At 46.4% G+C, this 23,359-nt stretch overlaps 1 protein-coding gene across 1 annotated transcript in view; it reads right to left on the bottom strand.

Moving 5' to 3' along the window:
- The window catches only part of LOC144276098 (carboxyl-terminal PDZ ligand of neuronal nitric oxide synthase protein-like), a 56,959-nt gene extending 44,544 nt beyond the window's left edge, over window positions 1–12,415 (bottom strand). Inside the window, exons 1-2 of the mRNA XM_077835955.1 lie at window positions 12,311–12,415; window positions 4,181–4,252 (exon numbers count right to left, since the gene is read on the bottom strand). Of these exons, the coding sequence (XP_077692081.1) occupies window positions 4,181–4,252; window positions 12,311–12,415 (177 nt within the window). The remainder of the gene's footprint in view (window positions 1–4,180; window positions 4,253–12,310) is intronic.
- Between the last annotated feature and the right edge of the window lie 10,944 nt (window positions 12,416–23,359).

Raw genomic sequence — 23,359 nt, 5'->3', positions numbered from 1 at the left:
GTGACACATCAGCTGTAGATTATGATGCTCTTTGAATCTTAAATCCCACTGCCTTGAGAAGGGACCAATAGCTGTTCCTATGCCATAGCCACCTAGCCACGTGGAGTGCCGACAGACTGTAGAGGGAGAGACAGCTCCGCATTGGCAGGAGATGCCTATTTGCCCATTCATACCATCCACACACACACACCACACAGGGTGGGAAGACTCATATTTGCACATTGTAGGCCCTATGATCTTTGAGCTAGCATTCCTACAGTTCAAATACCGCTTCCCCACAGCTACCTTCCTACAAATAGCAGGCCCAGTTCTGCCCTCAGACCTGCCCTCTACTCTCAAGGACTTCAGGGAGAGCTTCACCTGTGCACAAGGGCAGACCCTTGCCCATTAATTTCTCCCTAGAAGACATAAGGGAGCAGATACACCTGCCCCCAAGAGATTTGCTGCATCACTTTGATTCTGGCTCATGAGAATGAATTTTCCTTGGAGTCATGCAGAAAGAAAATGTTTGCAATCACACCCTGGCATTCTGGAACTCCAGGAATGTCATGTCACCTGCAGTTCTCGTGCAGATCAATCAACTCCAACGCTCTCCGAATACATTACTGCCTCTGCATGTGGCAAGGGCTTGACAGCCAGAGAGAAAACCTTGCAGGCTCTTAGGTGATGTCTACGCTATGGGTCTTACAGCGGCACAGCTGTACCGCTCCTGCTGTGCCACGGTAAGGTCTCCTGTGTAGCTGCTCTGTGCCGGCAGGAGAGAGCTGTCCTGCCCGCATAATTAAACCACGTCCACACCGGTGCTTTTGTTGGTGACGCTTATGTCAGGGTTTGGCTTTTTCCCACACCCCCGGCCAGCAAAAGTTTTGCTGACAAAAGTGCTAGTGTCGACAAAGCCTTAGACCTGGAATGCCTCGGGCAATGGAACAAAAGTTAGGCAGCTATTGTGTGACACTAGTTCCCCAGATCACAGGTTCTCTGCGGCATCACCCCTAGAAGCATTCCCTCCTGGACTGAATGGCCATAGCTGCACTAAGAACTTGATTCTGACCAAGCAGTGGTTGGAACTAGATATGCCTGTCAGTGTGTCATACTTCTGGTTCTACTTATTATTCAGGTACTAAACAAATTCCATCACCTCCTTTGTCAGTGTAGGAGTGGGCAGGGGATTAGCTTGAACCCAGAGAATCCTATAATAACATGGCAACTGTATGTAGTTAATAATCCAGGGGGAGGATTAGGAAATTTTAAATGTATGACTAGTGCTGCATAATGAAAAGCTAAGCAGAGAATGGCCATTCCCCCTGCTCTACCTACTGGATTTGCATGCAGTTCCTCTAACTGAGGAAACATGATCTGCAACAAGGTTTTTAAATTTGTCTTGCAAATGGAACTTAGTTCCATGAGTACGAACAAAAGGCATGCCACTAACTCAGTGATAGGATCGGTTATGGATAGAATTTTTACCACTTAAAGTTGTATAAAAAGCCTATGCCTCAAAAGAACAGCTTGTGCTTTTAACAGACCAATGTTAGATTCATGAATGAGAATCTCAGATAGCAACTTCCCAGGATTTATGGCTAACTGACTTATTGTGCACAACTGTCTGCTGAGCTGGAAGAGCACATCAATGGATTAGTGTCCCTGGGTCTCTCTCATATATTTCATTTGCAGCTTTAGCCGCAAGTCTGCAGCAGCCATATGCAGAATGTGGCCTGGCATAATGAGGCCTGAAGGAGAGGAGACTTTCTGAGCAGCGAGATGCATGAATTGCTGTTTCCCTCATTCTATGTCTCTATGCAACTCTCGGGGGGCGCCACTGAGTTTAGCATGTGATAAGTAGCCTGTGTTGTTGCCCCCGCCCCCACCCCCCCATAGAGAGCTAGCATTTCGCCCCTGGCTGGAGATCCAGGATTCCATAGACATGGAGTAGAGATTCAGTTTCAAACCCCATATACAGTTTTTTCCAGAAATGAGTGACTGGACTAACCAGCTCTGCCAGAGCCTGGAAAAATAAAAAGAGGGGTGGGGCTGGCTGACTCAGGGGATTGGGACACTGAGCTTCTCATACAGATGACTGGTGCCAATCCAGGGTGGTAGCAGCCTACATGAGTTTGTGGCCTCTCTTCAGAGCCCCTAGGCAAGCACCCACATGCCAGCTGGCTCGCTCTGTTGCCAATCTTGGTGGAAATGCCCTCACTCCTAGAGGCGGCCCCTTCAGGTCACTGGGGAGGCAAACTGGGTGGCATGAGGAGGCTTGCACTATATACCCCGTCTTATGGCTAGACAACGCCAGTCTCTGGTCTTGTCACTCCAGAGCCTCTCACAAGCACTAGTTTTGTATGTACCCAATTTTTCCTTAATAGTCTTTAATATCTCAGATGCCCTGTCTGCATAGATTGCAACCTGCCAAGGGCAGGGTAGACATCTTAGAGTTTCCCAATATTACTCCCAGCAGGGGAGCCATGCATGCTGGTGCCAGCACTGACAGGATGCCGGCTTTCCAGGAGACCACCGTTTAAAAGAGTAATAGGCACAAATGGCCTGTGGCTGTACCATGGTTTCTTCCACAGGGACAGCTACACTGACAGGAGAGAGAAAGAATTCGGGTGTAGACCAGGCCTCTGTACGCAGGTTAGCACTAAATAGCCACTACCTTTCTTCAGAGTTCCTATTATTATGCTGTCTGTGCTCAAGTATCCTTCTCAAAAACCCTGTTCCTTATCCTCTAGTAAGAGGTCCAAGCTAGTTAACTTTTCAGCAGAGCAGCATCCTCTGCTCCACACAGCTTGGACGTGTCTGAATAAGGTCCTGCTGTACAGTGCACACACAAGTGAAAAGGGGAAGCCCTGCCTTCAAACAATGGGCTGAGGTTATAGCTGCTTTAACAGAATAGCTGCTTTAAAATACATTGCGATAAAGCTGCAACTCAGTCACCAGATTAATCAGTTGCATCCACGAGAGCAGAAGGGCATTGTTACGTGCTTCCCAACACCCAAGCGTGTTGCTGCACTGCCAGAATTCCCTGATCGATATTAAGCCATTCATCATGCCGATAGCAGGTGCTCAATCAGTGGCTGTCCACAGTTGCTGGGAACAGGAATTAAACACCTTTATTTTATTTTTTTTAAAATAGCCACTGAAGGATCAGAAATGAAGCTCTTTTGCAGTGCTATTTTAAATCTGACAGGCCAAAAATAAGATGCAGCCCAAGATATACTGCTATTCACTGCAGCATCTGAGCTGCCCCACTGGCCCCCATCCGTTGCCTCTTTGCTATTAACTTCTACTTTTAAGATAAATAATCTGGCAATTTAGATTGCCACTGCACTGTGTCCTTTATGAGCAGGAGCTATGTTAATAGTCTCTGGGCAGGCAGGAGGCAGGGAATCTCATTTCTGCACTTGGCTGGAGATGAATAAATCAACTCTCCAGCTGGTTACAGGCAAAGCTTTTTTTTTTTTTTTAAAAAAGCCATTTTAAATGACATTAGATTTTTAAACTCCAAAAGAAAACCAGGATAATCCCCTTTGAAGGCTTCAAATGCACAATTCCAAACCTACTTCAGTTGAAGTTTGCAACATTTCTGAACAGTCTCTGAATTAATTAAAAAACACCCTAGTATTTCAGATGGGTAAGAATATAACAAACATGGAGACTGTCAGAGCAGCCATCAGTGCTACCTCTTGGATGGAGGCTTTGAGAAAATAAACCTGCACTTGAGAAACTTCAAAACTGGTTTGAGACAGAAATTCTAATAACTTTGTTGGTTAATTCTAGTGCCCATTCACAAGCCCTTCTGATGAATAAGAAGGTAGAGGAGAAAAGTGGAATCTCGCCAAGTCTTTGTTAAAATAAGAATTTGCAAAAGGGAAATGTGAAGTGTGTGAGGTTCAAAGAGGAAAACAGAAACCTTACATAACTCAGTGGAGGTGGAGCTGGTTTTCTCTCCCTGCTTTGGAGAGGAGAGTTGGGGAGGACGGGGTGCTGGATCTAGTCCTGGTATGTCTCAAGAGCGTGGCTCCAAAGCTAGACAAGAAAAGCAGTCAAGCTGCTCAAATTCCAGCTGTTAAAAGCAGAGGGGTCTGGGGAAGAGCAGCACAGAGCAACTACACCTGCATACTTCCATTCACGGTAACCTGCCATGAGCAGTGGTACTAGGGCTCCCAGTCAGACTCACCCGAATCCTTCTCATGGCTGCCACGATCTCCACACGGCTGTTGGGTCTCGGCACATCCAGACTACCGATGTACTGGAAGACAGAACAGTGGTGGGATGGTCTTAAAACAAATTGCAGTGAAGGAGTCACGACGTCTTCAAAATGAACAGCATCTTTGACTGATAATTAGCCCATAAGTGGCTGGGCAGTTAGACACCTCTAACTCCTGTCAGCACCTACAAGGAGGATCCCTCGCAGGTATCAATGGATCCTTAATGTCAGGTTTAAGCCCTTGAGCTCTTCCAGTTCTGGAAATGCCCTTAGATCCATTAGACATTAAATTCACATTACCCCACTAAAAGCTAGCCCCTTCCTGGAAGCCCAGTCCAGTTTGCTGGACTCCACTAGAGACCATAATACTCTGCACTGGAGAAAGGAGATTACTGCTGGCAACCACAACCAGGGGGACAGCTGCTAGCCAAATCATTACATATATTGCATCTCAGACAAGCTGATTGCTACATTTTGGTTCCTATCTTCTTCCTTCCCCTCACCAAGAAAAGCTTCTTGAAAACCTCAGAATGCCAGGCACCCCCAAGGACTGAGGCTAGTGCATGGCTCTGTGGCCACTGGCTTTGATGAGGAGCAATGTGTCTGCATCCCTGGTCAAAACCCTTTGTTGTTTTCTCTGTGCCTCTCTGGACATCAGTTGCCTTTTTGCTTGCTTGGCCTAGCAGAATTCTCTAGCTGATCCTGGAAAACGTGCCAGAATTGGTATTCTGTGCTGGCCCAGCCTGTCAATAAGTAGGAGCTAATGGGAGCTGCAGCCCTACATTTCCACCGGAAACAGCAAGTTGCCCCGCATCCTGTAACAGGACATGCAAAACTTAGGTTTGCAGCGTTAGCACCTCTGCCTGCTGAATAAGGGCTGCTCAAGCTCAAGGCAGATGGCAAGTTCCAGGTCCAGCCTGGAAACCTGCCCACAACCAATTAACAAATGCAGCCTTCTGTATCCTAGCTACCTCTAGTCCTGCCCGTGGGTTTGGATGGCATCAGGACCGTATACATTGGTCATACGCTTGCTCTGGACCAAAATGTAGCTTGATCGCCTACCTGATACAGCAGGAGCCAACCCTCCCACAGACATTTGCCCTGTGGTGGCAGCACGGCTACCGTATGCTCAGCCCCAGCCTGCCCACGCTTGTGTGCCAAGCCAGCCAAGGGACACAGTGATCTGAACAGTGACAGGAAGAAACTGTTCTGCTGGGAGGACTCTGCTGCAGGACGGGGGCACTCGGGATGGCACATGGGGCGGGATGAACATGCCCACACCGCCACCAACCAAAGCAAGCCAGTGCAAAGCTTGAGATCCAGGCTGCCCTTCTGCCCCAAGCCATGGGGGAACCCCCAAACCTCCCACAGGCAGAGCAGTTCTTTCGTGTGATGCAAAGAGTAGTGAACTCTCCACAGGGCCTCTGGCTCATCTGCAGCATAACTGACTGGAAGGGGGAGCGAAGAGAGAATAGCCCGAGTCAGCCAGTAAACAGAAGCAGAACCGAGTGGGTGATCAGCATCCTGTCAGTACCGGGGAGTGCGGGTTGCTGTCCTCAGGCCATATGCTGTGGAAGTCAGACAGCTGGAGCGAGGGAGTCCGATTCCAAAAGCCAGTCCAATATGTCGGCATTAGCATTGTCTCATAGGTGGAGCATGCAGCCCTCTCCCCTCATACAAGGCCATGGCAGGCAGCCTGCCTTCCTCCCCCAGGTTAATCAGGGGTGCTGGAGCTGACAAAGCTCAGCCTCCATGCATAAGAGGGTTTGGCTTGTGAGTCTAGAGGAAGTTTTGTGGTCAGCAAGTCAGGGAAGCCCCATGGAAGCTTGGCAGGCAGCTCCTGCTCTTCCTAAAGACCAGCCCATGGCTCTGACTGGACATGTTGACATCTTTATGGGTTTTTGAAAGCACTGATGCAAGAGCTGAAGCTGGCAAGACCCAACAGCTTGTAGAGTTTTATTTTGCAAGCTTGTATTCAATGAAGAGCTCTCCACACAGACTGGCCGTCTTAGCTCAGTATTTACTGCTCTTTCAGCTGCCTAGAAATAAGCACTGCAAGCATCTTGAAAGTTCATCTCATTTCCCTGCACCATCTGTAAATGTCTCCACAGCTTCTACAGACATGCCATTTTGTAACTACTTACAGCAACCCCTCGGTGAGTCACAAGAGAGATCCAGGCCCCAGAGCATGAGTACTTGGGGTACATTGGGAAGGAAAGGACTAGCTTTTCCTCCCCCTTTCTATAGTGTCAAAGGTACATTAACATCACAAAATGGGATCTGTTTGGTTTTCCCCATTCACAAAGGGCCATGATCTATAGTGAGTCACATGAAAAAATTCTATTTAATGCAGTAGGCTGGCATTTTGCAATCTTGTTATCAGTAGGCAATGGGGAGAGAGCCAGTGGCTAAGAACACTTCTATTGGCTTTCCTCTCAGACCTTTAATTGGGGTCCCAATCCTGCAAGCTGATCCATGTGGAATCTCCATCCTTAGAGGTTTTTAAGGCCCAGCTTGACAAAGCCCTGGCTGGGATGAGTTAGTTGGGGTGGTGCTGCTTTGAGCAAGGGGTTGGACCAGATGATCTCCTGAGGTCTCTTCCAAGCCTAATCTTCTATGATTCTGTGTTTGCCTATGGAGAGCCCCATCGAGTTCACCGGGGGCTCCACCCAAGTGTAAGGCTGCTCACCTGCAGCTTGCAGTATCAGGTTCTTGTGTGTGCATTGGGAGTTCATCCCTAAAGATCTGAAATATAAACTCATTCATATAATGCAATGTGGCTTGGTACTTACAACCTGGAAAGAATTAGAGATGAGAAACACTACCAATAAACAAAAGTCTTGCACGAAGCAAGCTAGATAATTAATACACTGGTCATTGTAAGAGGCACAGCCAGACTGATGTACCTGCAGTAAGACACTATTAACTGGAAGAGACAGACCCTATAGTAGCACTAAGTAAGCATGTTACTATGGTAATGCAAACTTCATCTGTGAGGGTGGAAGAGAAGCCAGCCCATTACAACTTGAAGAGGAGAGTTGGGCAAGTAGCTGAATACTTATAGAGCTATCCACTCTCTCTATAGCATGGTAGTCCCAAAGCTGGCTGACTGCAGGTGGCTATCCTACCCATTAGAAGTGTAAATTCATTTCATAGTAACTTTTCAAAGTTCCTGAATGTAACAGCTTTTCGCCTGGTCAAGGTGGCATCCAGTAGATCAGCTGTTATGTTTTAAGCATTCAAAATACTGTATCTCCCTGTTCAGCAAAGCTAGATTTTTATACACACAGTTGAGAATTTACAGATCTCTCTCCCACATCCTCTTTAAATCTACAGCTCCTTCAGCAGGAAAACTGAGCTGCACAAGATCAGCGTTCTTAAAGCTTTGTTTGAATGCGTTCCCTTTCCTTACAGCTCAGGGGAGGGGAGAAATTAATTCCATTTCTAATCTGTCAGGCCACCTGCAAACAAGCTAGAATTATTCCTGCAAAATGCAATTCATTTTGTCAGCTAAATTATAAACTCATTCCCCCTGCACTGACTACAGAAAGCCAGTTACAATGAAGTCTTTTACTGAAAGGCAGATGTAGTCATGCCTGGACATTTTTCATGATCAATATGAAGTCCCGGACAGTGATACCAGCAGTTCTTCAGATCCAGCCTCAAGATTACTTCTATTTACATTAACACTTGGCCTTCTATAGCTTTTCCTGCAGCACAGTGGGTCAAAAGGGCTAATACGCTAACATGGAATTTAGCACAATGGCCATTGCTATGTTGGTTTCCAGGGAAGTATTTTTTCTAACTATTAAGCTCCTTGTGGCAGGGTCAGTTTACCCCTGTGTGTCTGAACAATTCCCCAGTCCAAGTGGAGCCTCTGAGTACAAATGCTCATGATACAAATACTATTAGAATCCTAGTATTAGAGTTCAAGGCCAGAAGGGACCATTAAATAATCTGTGCTCCTGTACAGCACAGGCCACCATCATCACACAGCACCCACTGGCACCTGCCATAGACAGAAAAGTATTAAGGACGTGATGCAAAGTCCAGTGCAGTCAACAGGAGCCTTTCCAGATCAGTTCCCAAGCAAACTACACAGGAAAGTTTCCAAGCTAGGCTTCCAAAAACAGCTACCAAAAAGAAATGTAGTGCAAACCAGTTTAATCTGAGCATAACAGCTCAGCCTCTGTGACCTTTTGCTATTTTCCCCTCCACACTTCCTCTGCTCAAAAGCACTATAAGTTTTGTTGGCATGTTTTGAAGTTCCTTTGCTTTTTTTTTTTTTTTTTAAAGCCCACTTGCAGAGAGAAACATATTCTGAATGGGGCTGAAACTAGCGTGGGAACAGCAGGTTCAGAACACTAAAGAAAGATAGAGAGTCAGAAAGCCTTTTAGGCCTTGTTCATGGTTTATTACCCGTGACACCAACACTAACACACGTGACTTTAGTAGCCTGGTAAGGGCATTAGAACTCCAGTTATGACCCTTTAGTACCAGCACCCACCTGCAGCTCCAAATTAAAGCCAGGTGGCGAAAAATGCTGAAGTGTCTATTGATCGTGGGCCTGACAGAGTGCAAGGCCACCCGAAAGTCCAGGGTTGGAAGGCAGCCGTGTCCCAGCACCTCTAGGACAGCAAGGTCCTGAAGCTAGGCACCCAACATCCAAGGCACCTAAGTCAGTGAACACTTCTGAAAGCTTTGGCCTCAATGTTTTAACAGGCAAGGGGGCTGAAAACCACAGTGCACGGACATCTCCTCAGCCTTGGGCCTCCTGCAACTCACTCCCTGGCTGTCCAGTTCGTACCTGGCTCCACTCTGCACTTCCATGTTACGTGTTTTACCACATGTCTCCTTGGGCTACAGGGCAGTAGATGCCTCACACTTGCTCTTGGGTACCAGCAGCCATGTCAGTGACAGCTTCTCTTCCTCTTCCCAACCAAGCCCTGTCTGATCAAGTCCATTCTTTTCAGCACACCATGTGTTAAGTGACTTCAATGGAAGCCTGCCCATTATCTGATTACAATAAGACAGTAAATATCATCATCATCATGTTCCTATTACCCCTCCTGGCGTTTAGGGCAGTGATGAAGCTCTTCCACTCCTGTCTGTTTCTGGCAAGTCTTTCAATGATTCCCCACTGTGCCCCAGGTTTTACAGCTCAGCTTCCACACCTCTTCTCCACGTTGTTTTCGGGCAGCCTCATTTTCACTTACCTTCAGGTGTCCATCTTATTGTTACTCTGGTGATGGAATCAGTTTCTATCTGAAGCACATGGCTGATCCATCTCCAACGCCTCCTGGCAATGATGGTGCTCAGATCCTCTTGGCTGCACTGTCAATAGATCTTGGTTTGAGATTGTTCTGGGCCAAAAGATATGGAGGATTTTTCTGAGGCAGGCTGTATGGAATGAAGACAGTTTGGACACGTCAGACTTTCTCATTCCCCAGCATTCTGCACTATAAAGTAGTGTTGAAAGGACGCAGCTCTGATAAATCTTGAGTTTGGTTTTGGTGTTGTATTTTGATGATTTCCAAACTGTATTTAAGCTCCTGAAGGTGTTCCTGGCTTTACTGATTTTGTTCTGGATGTCCTGACTGATGGTGCTGCCCAAGTATGTGAATGGTTCTACATTGGTGAGAAAATAACCCTCTATCTGCACTGGGGATGGTGAGGCAATATTAAAGGTCATGATCTCTGTCTTATTGTGGTTGATGTTCAGTCCAATTTGCTGGCTGAATGCGTTGAGTAGAGTTGTTTTTTCTTGTATATGGTGTTGGGTATGTGATAGGAGAGCGACATCATCTGCGAAGTCCAGGTCTTCAAGGGATGAGATGAGTGTCCATTTAATGCCTCTTGGCATGTCTTCTGTTGTACGCCGCATTACCCAGTCGATAGCAATGTTGAAGAGGATTGCAGACATGACACACCCCGGATGTACTCCTGTTTTGATTTCAACACTGAGCTCACTGTGATCAACACTGCATGTAAAGTTGAAGTAGAAGCTTTTGATGACATTGATTATAGGGAAAGGAATTCCATATGCCTGCAGAATGCTCCATAGGCTGGTCCTGTGAAAGCTATCAAAAGCCTTCTCAACGTCTATGAAATTTATGTAGAGTTGCCGTTGCCATTCTAAGCACTGTTCTATTATGTTTCGTAGAATGAAGATGTAGTCTGTGCAGCCACACTTGCTCTTTTCTGAGAACACCATCAACGGCCTCTGATATACACTGGACTATGATCTTACACAATACTTTGCTTGGCACAGATAAAAATGCAGAAAGCCTTCGTTCTGCAGTTAAAGAACAGGTTTCAAACACTTGCAGACCTTGATGAAGAGGAGGGGAATGCAAATGGGGAGATCAACAAGAAGTGGGACAAAGTAACAGCAATTTATAAACAGAGCAGTGAAGCCTGTCTAGGCTACAGGCAGAAGAGAAGGAAGGAGTGGATTACACCCAGCACATGGAATGCCATAGAAACCAGACGAGCCCTGAAGAAAAAAGTTTTAGACGCAAAATCCCAGAAGGTAAAGGACAAATGCCACGAGCAGCATAGCAAGGCACATGGGGAGGTCAAACGCCTTGGGAGAGCGGACAAACAGCATTATATTGATAATCTGGCAACACAAGCAGAGGATGCAACTACTCATGGTGAACAAGGAACAGTCTACAAAATGACAAAAAATATCATAATGCCACTGCATAAATCCATGCTACACCCACACCTTAAATACTGCGTGCAGTTCTGGTTGTCCCGTCTCAAAGAAGATACATTGGAATTGGAAAAGGTACAGAGAAGGCCAGCAAAAATTATGACCAGTCTGGAACAGCTTCCGTATGAGGAGTGATTAAAAAGACTGGGACCGTTCAGCTTTGGGAAAAGATGACTGAGGAGAGATACGAAAGAGGTTTGTAAAAATCACAAATGGTGGGGAGAAAGTGAACAGGGAAGTGTTATTTACTCCTTCTCATAACACAATAATCAGTGGTTACCCAATGAAATTAACAGGCAGCAGGTTTAAAACAAACAAAAGGAAGTATTTCCTCACACAACACCCAGTCAACCTGTGGAACTTGTTGCCAGGGGATGTTGTGAAGGCCAAAACTAGAACTGGGTTCAAAAAGGAATTAAATATGTTCATGGAGGGTAAATCCATCAAGGGCTAGTAGCCAAGATGGTCAGGGATCCAAGCCCATGCTCCGGGTGTCCTAAGCCTCTGACTGCCAGAAGCTGAGACTGGATGACAGGGGATGGCTCCCTTGATAATTGCCCTGTTCTGCTCATTCCCTTTGAAACATCTGACATTGGTCCTTGGGAGGCAGGAGACTGGCCGAGGTGGACCATTGGTCTGACTTAGTTTGACTGCTCTTGGGGAACCCAAACTCTACACCGCTATGGGCTGGGGGAACTGACCAGCAGAACTATGCTCCGCTAACGCCCCAGGAGCTGATAGGGGAATAAAGGCACTTGTCCCGGCAGAGAGGGAGGCCCCCCAGACTGCCAGCGCAGCTACCGCGGCAGGATGGTACCGCCCCAGGCCAGGGCTGCTGGGCAGTGACCCTGTGCAGACCAGCCTAGGAAGGGCCGGTCCCTGGGGCCCGAACCCTTCGCTGCCCTGGCCCCAGAACTCCCTCCCCCGCGGGCGCCTCTCGGAGCCCAAAGTTCCCCACGCTCCTGCCCGACTGCTGCGCGAAGCCGCCCCGGCGGGACCCGACCCAGGGAGCAGCCAGGGCGGGCGGCTCGCCCCTGGCACGATTCTGCCTCAGGCGCGGAAGCCCCGCTCGGCCGGGACTGCGCGGCTTTGTCACCAGGCCGCGCGGTCCTCCGCCCGCGGGCAGCCGGCCCCGGTGCGCGGGCAGCCGCAGCCAGGCGCCGGGGCCCCCCTGTGCCCCGAGGGGATTAGCTGGCGCTGGACGTGCCCCCGTGACACGTGCCCCGGCCACCGGCCGCAGCATCCCCGTCCCCGGGCGGGGCAGGGGGCCCGGCTGCCCTGCACTGTCCGGGGCCCTGGGGGGGGGTGTGTCCCGTCCCCCGCCCCCCCCAGCCGGGGGAGCCCCCTCCGCTCCCCAGCAGGCGCCGGCCTGAGCGGCTCACCTTGGCCTGGAAGTGGATGCCGTGCTGGAAGGCGTCCTCGTTGTGCAGGGGGACCCGCGAGTCGCAGCCATCGTCCACCAGGTTGTACCTGTTCTTCACCGGCATCTTCCCGCGCGCTCAGGCGCCGCCCAGCCCGCGCGCATCGCCCGCTGCCGCCCCCTCCGCCCGGCTCGGCGCGGCCCGGCTCGGCTCGGCTCGGCGCGACGCGGCTCGGCAGGGTGGCGGAGGCCCCGAGCCAGCGCCGCGCACCCCGGTGCCAGGCGGCCGCGTTTTGAACGAGATTCCCCCGGCTGCCCGCGGCGCCTCGCGCCCATTGGCCCCAAGTTCCCTCACGTGACGGGCGGGGGTGGTGCTGCTGGGGGGGCGGCGCGGGGGGGGGAGCTGGCTCCTGCCTCTGGTCCCCCCTCCCCTCCGTCGGGGCCTGCCGTGACCGCGGGCCTGGGCGGGGGGGGTATAGGGCCCTGCCCAGCAGCCCGGCCCCACACCCCTGGCCTGGCCATTTCCCCAGCCAGCCCCCTTGGTTCACTGAGCCCGCCCCAGAGGGCACATGCAGAGACCTGGCACGGGCTCGTCCGGACCTGGCCCGCCCGGCATCCCGCATCCTCCCCCGCCACAAGCGGGCAGGATGGAGCCGGCGCCGATCGGCTTCACTCTGGTTTAGCGTCAGTTCGGAGCCGTTTCACTTTCTCCTTTCCCTGCATTGTAGCGCGGGGCGCAGCTTGCTGCCAGAGGCGGTGGGAAATGTTACCCTTTAGAAACAGGCTTTCTGCGCCCACCCGGGAAACCAATCATGGGGACATTTCTGTTGGAGTTTAGCCTTATGGAATCTTGTCTTACAAACTCCGCACTGGGAGCTATGCTGGCCTGACAGCGTCCCCTTAAATACAAACCCAGGGCTGACAATAATAGTAAGGAACTGACTGAAAAAGCACACAAGGAGCCTGAAACGGAATTGTTAGCTGTTTATGGAGGAAATGAAGTTTACATCATGGGGCAATTTCTCTTAGGGCATCTTAAAACAGTGGGTGATGTTGCCTAGTCTCTAGCACTGCAGCTCAGAGGGATGGCAGGATGAGTTAAGGATGGAATATCGGCTATAACTGATTTGTCTGTCTTTTCTCTGTTTTTAACCCTGTATCTGTTATTTTAACTCTGGTTTGATTTTGTGCCTTTTTCCCTACTGTGTACAACTGTGCAAAAAATGATACAGTGGAAGGCCGTGTCCACGCTACAACTTCTAGCCAAGGTTGTAACCAGATACAGCAGGTTTTAACCATGTTTCCTATCAATTCACAATATGGTTAAGGCTCTGTTAATAACCACAGCCCTGTATCCCCCCCTGCCAGAGGCATAGTGTCAGGTGGCTGATTCCCACAGGTGCTGAACCAGTTACAGGTTCTTGCAGTGAAGCATCCTTGCCATCTTTGTGCAACCAGTTTGGCTGGTCCTCTTTCCTTCCAGCCGTCTCTGCGGTGGGGCATCCCATGGTGTATTGTGTCACAGCTTGCTGATGTTGCTCTGTAGTGGCCTATCCCTTGCTGAGGCAGTGTGGAGTAGCTGTGCAGTAGCTGTCCAAATTTCCCAGGATGAACTTATGCAAACAGCAGATGCACAAGCCGGGTTGTGGTGATGACAGAAAAGCTGAGCCATTTAATGTGCAACTTTCTAAGGCAATCCTGTCACTAACCAGTTGCAAAATCTGGTTTAAAAGGTATAAGTTGAATAGGGCCTAAAAGTCAGAGACATGCTTATCCTTGGGGTAACTCTACTGATTTCAGTACAGCTGCACCAGGAATTAATCTGGGCCTTTGTTTATGAAGTGAATGACTATAACCTTTTATCATACAAATAATATCCCCATGCATGCTTAAATATGATCACACACTGTACTCTGTGATATCTATTTTAACAAGAGAGATTTTTTTTTTTAATGAGCAGAATTCAAGATATGGAGCTTGATCAGTGATATCATAACAGGGTATTTAGTTCCAAAACCACAGAGGATGTGGGGTTCCCATTACTGAACTGTAACCTTGTGACTGATCTGTGGCTGCTAACTGATAAATCAAAGGATATGCACTGCCAAGTGGTGGTTGTTGGTACTCTGGTCTCAGATCCTCTGCCCAGACACCTATATTATTGCAAGAGTTGTGACAACAATCCTTCGCTCTGCCAGCCTGGACCTACCTCCTCCCATTCAGTTATGCACACTTTATGCCACAGTGGAGTCTGTGCTGCTCCAAGCCTCACTCCCATGACTGTGATCGGCCCAAGTGGCTTGGCAGGTTTGAGCATGCACGAGTCAATGGGAGGAAGGCAGCAGCCACAAACTCTGGCCAATTACAGAACCTCATCATAAAGGGCAGGGCAGCCTGAAGAACTAGTACTGTTTCTATGTACCATTGGTCGGAGTCCAGGAATACTAGGTTCAGGAATACTAGGGTTGCTGGCAGATCTTCCTGATATTGTGGGCATCACTCAGGGTTGAGTCAGCAATGACAGGTCCTTCAATTAGCCTCTTCTTTGCTATGCTCTTCTGTCTGTCTTGTCTCCAGGCTCCTTCTTTTTTCCCTGGCTATAATATCACATTTCCCATTTAAATGTACACAGATTTATGCTAATCCTTCATTTGTTCAGAGTACCCCAATACAGGTTTCATTTTACATGTGCAATTAAATGAATCTGTTTTTTCTATCCAATGTGCCACTCTTCAGATTCTGCATTGCACCTGCAGATTCATGAGTTCTCTTTAGGCAAGAGCTTTTTACGCTCACTTGTGTGCTGAATGCTCAGGGTGATTGGTGCTTTTTTCTTTATATTTTCAGGAGTCTTAATTTAATAAAATATGGAAATAAAATCCACCCAGCCTGAATCAATAACCTAGATTACCTTCTTGTGAGTGTCGCTGAACTAATGGGGTAAGGTGAATTGTTTGGTTTCCTTAAAACAGAGGAGAATGGCCACTATCCCAACCTCTCATTTAAAACTGCTTGCTAGCACTGCTGCTGCTGTTTGGTATATGTGAGCCTCAAAGCGTTTCTTGGAGCTCATGTGGGAAAGACTCCTTTGACTCACGCTCGCTGAATGGGAGGCAGTACACCTAGGCATTGTCTATACTAACCAGTTAGTGTACTAACCCAGCATGCCTGTAACGCACCATGGGTAAAATCCTGGCTTCATTTAAGTAAGTGGCAAAACTCCCATTGACTTCACTGGCGACAGGATTTCACCCCACATTTCTAGTCACAATTGCTATCCATGGTGCTCAAGTTTCCCACTAGCACTTGGATTGTCCCTGCTGTACACAACGCTAGCCACTATGTCACAACCTCCGCTCCCAGTCTCAGTGGGAAGCAGTAGGAGGTGTCGTTCCAAACTGTAGTCATTATAAACCATAGACATTAGACACTTGCTGCAAGGAGCTGTGCTGAGCATAGTGGGACAGGTGCAATAATTCAGCCCCTACGCTGCTGGCAGAGGAAGTTGTGTTCAAGTCTTCCAGTGGTGACTGCCCTGGGAGCCCAATGGGCCAAGGTAGACAACATGCTGGTTAAAAAGCCCACAGTGAAGCCCCCCCCCGCTCTCCCCTCTCAGCTCAGATTCCTGAAGCTTTTCATGTGGCCTGTGTTTTGGGTGGTGGCTGCTGCTGTTTCAGCTATCTCTAAACAAAGGCTTATTTAATTGTTTCCTCCTCTAGCCGGAATGGAAGGCAGCTGCCACACCCAACAGCTTTAAAAGTGTTTCTTCCAGGTCCCAGCCAGCCTAACAATTGGGACAAGGTGTTTACCTCTCACACCTTACAAGGACACTGCAACCTTTTAAAGGAAGACTTTTTAAAAAACTATTTATTTATTTAGGAAGTGCTCACAGGTTTACAAATATTTGATATGTAAATATCAGAAAGAAAACAACAGTGAGCTTTTGTTTAAAGGGACATTATACAGTAACAGTACATAAGAACATAAGAATGGCCCTACTGGGTCAGACCAAAGGTCCATCTAGCCCAGTATCCTGTCTTCCGACAGTGGCCAATGCCAGGTGCCCCAGAGGGAATGAACAGAACAGGGAATTATCACATGATCCATCCCCTGTCGCCCATTGCCAGCTTCTGGCAAACAGAGGCTAGGGACACCATTCGTGCCCATCAGGGTGTTGCCCTAAAACAGAGTGAGCATCATTACAACACCCATGACATGTCATTTCTAGGCCTTGTCTACACTGCCACTTTACAGCACTGCAACTTTCTCACTCAGGGGTGTGAAAAAACACACCCCTGAGCACTGCAAGTTTCAGCGTTGTAAAGTGGGAGGGTAGACAGTGCCCCAGTGCTGGGAGCCGCGACTACACAGCCCCATGAAAGCGCTGTCGCAGCAGCGCTTTAACGTTGCTAGTGAAGACACACCCCAGTGACTTTATTAAGCTGAAGGTATGGCTACACTAGACACGCTACAGTGGCACAGAGGCACTGCTGCAGCTCCGCTCCTGCAGTACTGACACTTACTACAGTGATCGAAGGGGTGCTGTAGTAAATCCACCTCTCCGAGAGGCAGTACCTAGGTCGACAGAAAAGTTCTCCTGTCAGCCTAGTGCTGTCTACACTTGGGCTTACGTTGGCTTAATTACATCTCTCAGGGGCATGAATTTTTTTCACACCCCTGAGGAAAGTAGCTAGATCAACCTAAGTTTTAGGTGTAGAGCAGGCCTGAGTGAAGTCTCTGATTACACACATTTAACAGACCAAAAAGCTGGTTTTGATGTCAAGATTTCCCCCTCTTCTGTTAACGTTTTTATGTTTGCAAGGATGACTTGTTTCTGCATTGCAGAGCTATGCTGATTAAAACAATAAATAACATGGCTTAGCAAAAACAACAAGCCAGACCTAGGGTAATGCTAGTGAAAATCTTTATTACAGGAATCACTTCCAGAGCTTACTTGCAAGACCTAAAAGCCCTATGCACTTTACTCCCAGCTCAGTGTATTTGATCTCCTCTAACTTTTTGTCACACCAGTTTTTAGCAGTACCTCCGACACCAGCTAGTATGGTAGCAAGAGTACCATGGACAGGTGAGGTCTTAAAGCTAGGTCCTCAAGCGTTCTGGCAGACAGCTTTATAAGATTTAAAAGGTTAATTCACTTACCACTAATTATGAGATGGGAGTTTGTTTGCAAAGCAGAGTCTTGCTGTGTATGTTTACTAAGAACAGACAGTGTTCTCTCACTTTCAGGATATTGAGAGCCAGTGGGTGTTGAGGTGAGGATTTTACGATGAAGAGGGGATTTGGGACAGATGTGAAGTTGGGGATCAAAATCCGGTAGTTTTGATGTGTCTTTGAGACATGTGTTTGAAGGCTGCTAAATTTAAAACATGCATGTGGGGGGGGACAAATTCTCTGGCTTCGTTCCTGGAGAGTGGTAAATAAAAATGAAGCATCTGGGGCCTGAATCAGAGTCTTTCATTGACGTCAATGGATTTTGGATCAGGACTTTAATATTTATTTAAATGTTGGGGTGGATTTTTTTTGTATAACAAGCCCAGAACCAATTCCAAAAGCCTGCCTGCCTTCCCACTGCAAAGCAAGATGAGCTGAAGAATGTAGGGGAGGGGAGAGAGGACACCATCATAATGGGCTTAACATTTTAAGATTGCACGTTTAACAATATAAATAAAATGCAAGTTCTGATTGTATTTCCAAAGCTTGAGACATTCAGTACTTCATGGTGAGGGTTTTTTGTTTTTTTTCCAACTAATCACTTACTTTACCCTCAAAAACAGAGGATCAGAAATAAGCATTATTGTTAAGACAGAAAAATCTGTCACTTTCACTTGATGTCTGCAAGCAGGGCTCACAGAATCGGGACACAAATGAAAAAGGAACATGAACTGGCATTACCAACCAGCTCTTCACACATCTCAGGAATTCTCTTGTGCCTTGACATGCCGCCATGGGTTTCACTGTAAAGCCAGAAGACCCCCATACATGCTCCACTTCTCCATTGCCCGAGGAGCTGATGCTTTCTCCTAGCTAGAGCAAACTTGGAAACAAAGGAGCAGGCTGTGTTTCTATTCCTGACTAAGGCAGTGTCCGACCTTGATTAAAAAAAAACTGACCTTGTGTTTTAATTTAACACAGAAAATTGGTAACAAAGCAGGAACATTAACCATGTGCTCAACCCAAGCTGAGCTTTTCTGCATAAAATAAAGATGGATGAATTAGTTTACAGTTGGCTGAAGAATTTGACCCTGGATTCCTCTTGTGCGTTGCAAATCAGGTAGCTCCCTTCTTTGTTATTCAGGACAGTAAGGTGATACACTAGAATCCTGGTTAGCCAAAAATACCTGGAGACACCCTCACATGTCTGTAAATGCTAATGTTTGATTAAACCCAAAGGAGCAGGTTAGATAAATAAGGTAATATTGGTTGAAATTAGCTGGTATTACCCTCAGCTGCAGTGCGGTTTAGATGAAAATAGGGCAAAATCTTGCAGTGAGGCTCTTGAGCTGCTACATGAACCAAATCAGGAAGTGACATGTGGATCAGGCTGGGTAGCACTGTCATTGTTTCATCACTGTCAGTCCGTCTCTCTCAGTGTCACATATCTGCTCGGCTGGTGGCAGTTCTGTTTGGTTAGATGGTTTATACAGATTTGTGGTGTTCGGGGAGAAACAGAAGCCTAATGTCTTGAAGGTTCAGATTTGTAGTGTAGCCAGAAAATCTCTCCATTACAACTGCAAGCCTCTTTTATGCATGGCCAGTTCCTAAGTTGTGTACAAGAGGATTCAGGAATGAGAAATGTCATCTACTATTATGCATATTTTCATCATCTTCTATCATGAACATTTTTTCCAAAGTATGCAGCCATTGTTTTGTTTGCATTTGTAGGCCAACCACAAATCTTCAGTGGTCTAACATAAACATTGTGAGCATATGCTTATGTAAACCAATTTAAACCCAGCCTGGGAAGTATAATTACAACAGAGACATTTCCCAAAGAGAGACTGTGTTTACCAGACATGTTTTCTCCTGATTTTTTCAGTTTTAAAACATTGTTTTCCTGTTGACCAGTAAAGGCACAATTATAAAAAACAAAAAAAACAAAACCCTCCCACCAGGGTTACAGAAGGAACCGCTTACTATAGAGCAGAGTGGATAGTTCCTATGGATAACTTTATTTGATTAACTTTTCCTTGTGTCTGTTTGTGAATTGTCCATGAATGCATCATAGGTTTTCTCAAATTTATTTTGTTTTCAAAATGATTTGCTGAATAATATCTGCAAATAATTCTTGTTCTGCAGCTTGCAGGAGACCAGTTTGGTGTTGGTGTTGGTACAAAAGTTGTGACTTTTTTTTTATATCACAAGTCTCATGATATTTGATGTTGATCTAAATAACCAGATTCTGGAGTCCTGTGATTACATGAGAATCTCAGCTTTCATGTAAGTTGCTAGTTTTCATGGCTACAGGGAAAAGCATGAAACTGTGACCCAAGTTCACTGTAAAGACTTGTTTCAGAGTAGCAACCGTGTTAGTCTGTATTCGCAAAAAGAAAAGGAGTACTTGTGGCACCTTAGAGACTAACAAATTCTCTAAGGTGCCACAAGTACTCCTTTTCTTTTTGTAAAGACTTAGAAACCAGAGGACAAATAAAAAGATCCCCAAATTTATTATTCACAAAATTCCCATGAATTTTAAGATAATCTCCTGATACTTTTTGAAGCCTGACTCATGAGTTTTGCATGCTTGGAGCTTGCAATGCTGTTGATATTCCTAATGTGTTGTTTTGATTTGGACGTCGTACGGTACACGTCAGTTTCCTGACTGCACGATCATAACTCATAGAATCAGGTTCTCAGATGTTTACAGATCAAAAGCAGACATTTAGCATTAGTCAGTGAAATAATGTTTGTGCTTATACAGTAGTATTAAGGCTTCTCCCTTTAGTGGGCTGCAGCCATTCAATGGCAATGTGATCCCGCAGGAGTAGACCTGATATCGATCCAGTACTGAGCAGTTGTTATATACACACCTTTTGGGAAGGCATGTACACACATGTAATATACCATGCTGTAGATGACCCAATAAAGTATGAATCAGCACAGGGATGAGCAAGGCTTTTGGCTAGGAGACAGGTAGAGTACAGGGCAATCTGAACTCACAGCCAGCCTGCTATCTCCCTGGGGGGTGAGCCTGCCATCTGTGTGATTTGTTAGCCCTGTCTTACAGTAATACAGTTACAAAGGCCATTAAAGTAGGACTCAAATCCAGGTCTCTTACTGGCCAGATTACTCCATTATCAGGTACATTACTGGGACTGGATAATGTATTGGCTAATGTGTATGAGAGCACCACTGTGCCCTCAGATGACAGAATGTCAGACCTCATCTGATTTGTGGTATCATGGTGGCCCCCTGTATTGTCAGGCCCACCAAAGCTGACATGGCTACTGCTAGATGTAAGAGTTTCTTCAGGTAGACACTCTTCATAAATATTTTTTCCCAGCATAGTTCTGTATATAGCTCCTACCGGGAATATGTGTCTGAGCTTTATTACACAAGGATTGCTTGAGCAAATCTCTGGATGAGGGGCTCTCTAGGATATAAATCTGTGTTTAGCAGCACACAGTAACTTTCAATTTCCCTTGACCTTACAAGAGAGAATTTAAAAATTCATGCTTGTTTGTCCCCTGCCACTAGATCTAACCTGCAATATACAGCATGATACCTGCTCCTTCTGCTGTGCCATTGCTACCTCATTACTACTCAACCTATACTTTACTCCCTTACCTTGCAGTACAGGAATACTACATACAGTCTGACTTCACGCCGTACAGTACATACCATCCCCATTTATCTCAACAGGAAATGAAGCTTTTATGCCTGTAGCATAAAGCAAACCAGGTATCTGGTGTATGACTGGGTAGAAGTAGGTAGTGAATTATTAACCTTTTAGAAATATGGCTCTATCAAAATTGTATATAAAAATACTCCTATGCAGTCATTTTATTTGGCATCTTCAGGACATTTCCAGTGCTCAAAAAGCTAGTCAATGTTCTGGCCCATGTCAGCTAAATCCATGGTTTTCCTTTAGCATTTCTGACATCTGTGATGGAAAAAGCTCTAACATACATTTCAAAGTGTTATGCCAGGGGGCTAAATGGCTCAGGAGGCTGATAATAGGATAAGGAGCCTTTCACTTTTAGGTCACCAGTTTAAATCCCACCCTAGCTGGCAGTCACCAGCAGTTGCTACCATCTGGTGGCTGTTTGGTGATCTGTGTGACATGAGTTGGTGAATCATAATTGTTGTGTGAGAGGCGTTGGTGGACAGCTGTCGTCACTAAAATCACCGCTAGAATTGGCACCCTTTTAGGCAGTCTTAACAGAGACGGCAAAGACTGAATGAGCAATGAGAAAAGAGACTCCTCTTTTCCTCCCAGAGGTGGTCCCTTCAGAAAAGGCTTAGATATATGCTGGTTAGTGTGGGACATTACCATGTTCTGTGCTGTATCTGATAGATAGAAGACTTCAGCTTCCGGGTCTGTGAAATCAGCAGTTTTACATTCACACTCTACAAAGATTCTTCCTGATATGAAGAGCCGATCATTAACCTTAAAAGGACACATGCATAAGGAACAACATCTGGAGAGACTGTACCTACCTGAGGCACCGTTTGCTCTTGGTGCAACACTGAATAGAGTCGTCCTCAGTGCTTTAGCATAAAAGTCATGCTCTCAGGGAATCTCCAGAGTTTTTCATTAAGAATCTGTACAGCTATCAAGCAGCCAAGGCACTACATTTAATAGCCATCTGGCGATGACTGACACTTTCTTAGGTAGAGTCTTTCCCTAATTAATCTCTCAGTGCCCTGCAGGGAGTGGATGTCAGAAGGATAGATACTGCACTTGGATTTTAAAAAGATGGGGCTAATTTTATGATCTCAGGTGAGGCTATGCAGGCTGCTGTAATAAGATGTCATCAGGTTGATTAAACTTCATGCTTTGTGATGTGCGCTGAGTTGCTGACCACCTGTGGGAAAGGGTCACCCCTGTTCCTACTTCAGCAGAAGCATACAATAAGTCAGGTACATTGTTTTCTATTTCCCCCTTTTCTGTGAAACAGGAGGTGGTGGATGAAGATGGGATACCAGTCTTTAGACACAGTCTTGTTCCTAAAATCTGACCTACTCTGGTAACTCCTGGATTCCTATCTTCTGTACTTAGAATCCAAAGATGGTATCTTAATTTTCCTGACAGTGCTTTTCCTTTCTACTTCCCACCATTGTCTAGATGTCCCTTTTAAAAAAAAATATTTTTTTTATTAAAGTGATTCCTCCTCACCTCCCATTCAGCCCTGTCCCCTTTGCCACATAAATAACATGATTCCAGTGACTGATAGCATGGTCTGAGCTACCATCTTGTCCTGAATTCTAATTAGTTCTGGAGATCCTTCTGCCTCACACAGAATATTTTAATTTTTTGTAACAGAATACTGTGGTGCACTTTCTGGAGTAACAAATAAATTTCACAGCAGATTGCAGTGCCACCTACAGGCAAAGTGAAAACATGTCATCCAAGACTTTTTGTTTTCCATTTAACTTTACTAATCCCAAAGAGAAGACATACTTCTGCTATTTTAAAAACTATTCTTCAGGTTCCCTCAGGAGTTTTCAGATTCATTGTCTTTCCTGAATTAATATTTTGATATATTTGATTTAATTGAGCATAAAACAAAGTATTATAGCGCTTATTTTATATATCTATAAGAGTAATTGTTTTCACTGAAAAATGTCTATTATTTTCATGCTATCCATTTGATCCATTAAATAACTTGGGGAATTCTTTTGTTTGGGGAGTTCAATGTCTTGAATCTCATCTATAAACTTACTGGCAATCAGTGCAGATCCCAGAGCACTGGTGTAATGAAACTCACTTTAATAAGAGTATTGCTGTGTTCTGTATTAGCTTCAGTTTCCAAGTGGTCTCAGTATGCAAAGCATTACAGTCCTCTAGTCTCAAGATGAAAAAAGGGCCGTATTGGCCAGCGCTGTATCA

This window comes from Eretmochelys imbricata, chromosome 16 (assembly GCF_965152235.1).
Source record: "Eretmochelys imbricata isolate rEreImb1 chromosome 16, rEreImb1.hap1, whole genome shotgun sequence".
NCBI lineage: Eukaryota > Metazoa > Chordata > Testudines > Cheloniidae > Eretmochelys > Eretmochelys imbricata.
The sequence above is the reverse complement of the archived record's forward strand: the minus strand, read 5'-3'. Positions and strand labels throughout refer to the sequence as shown.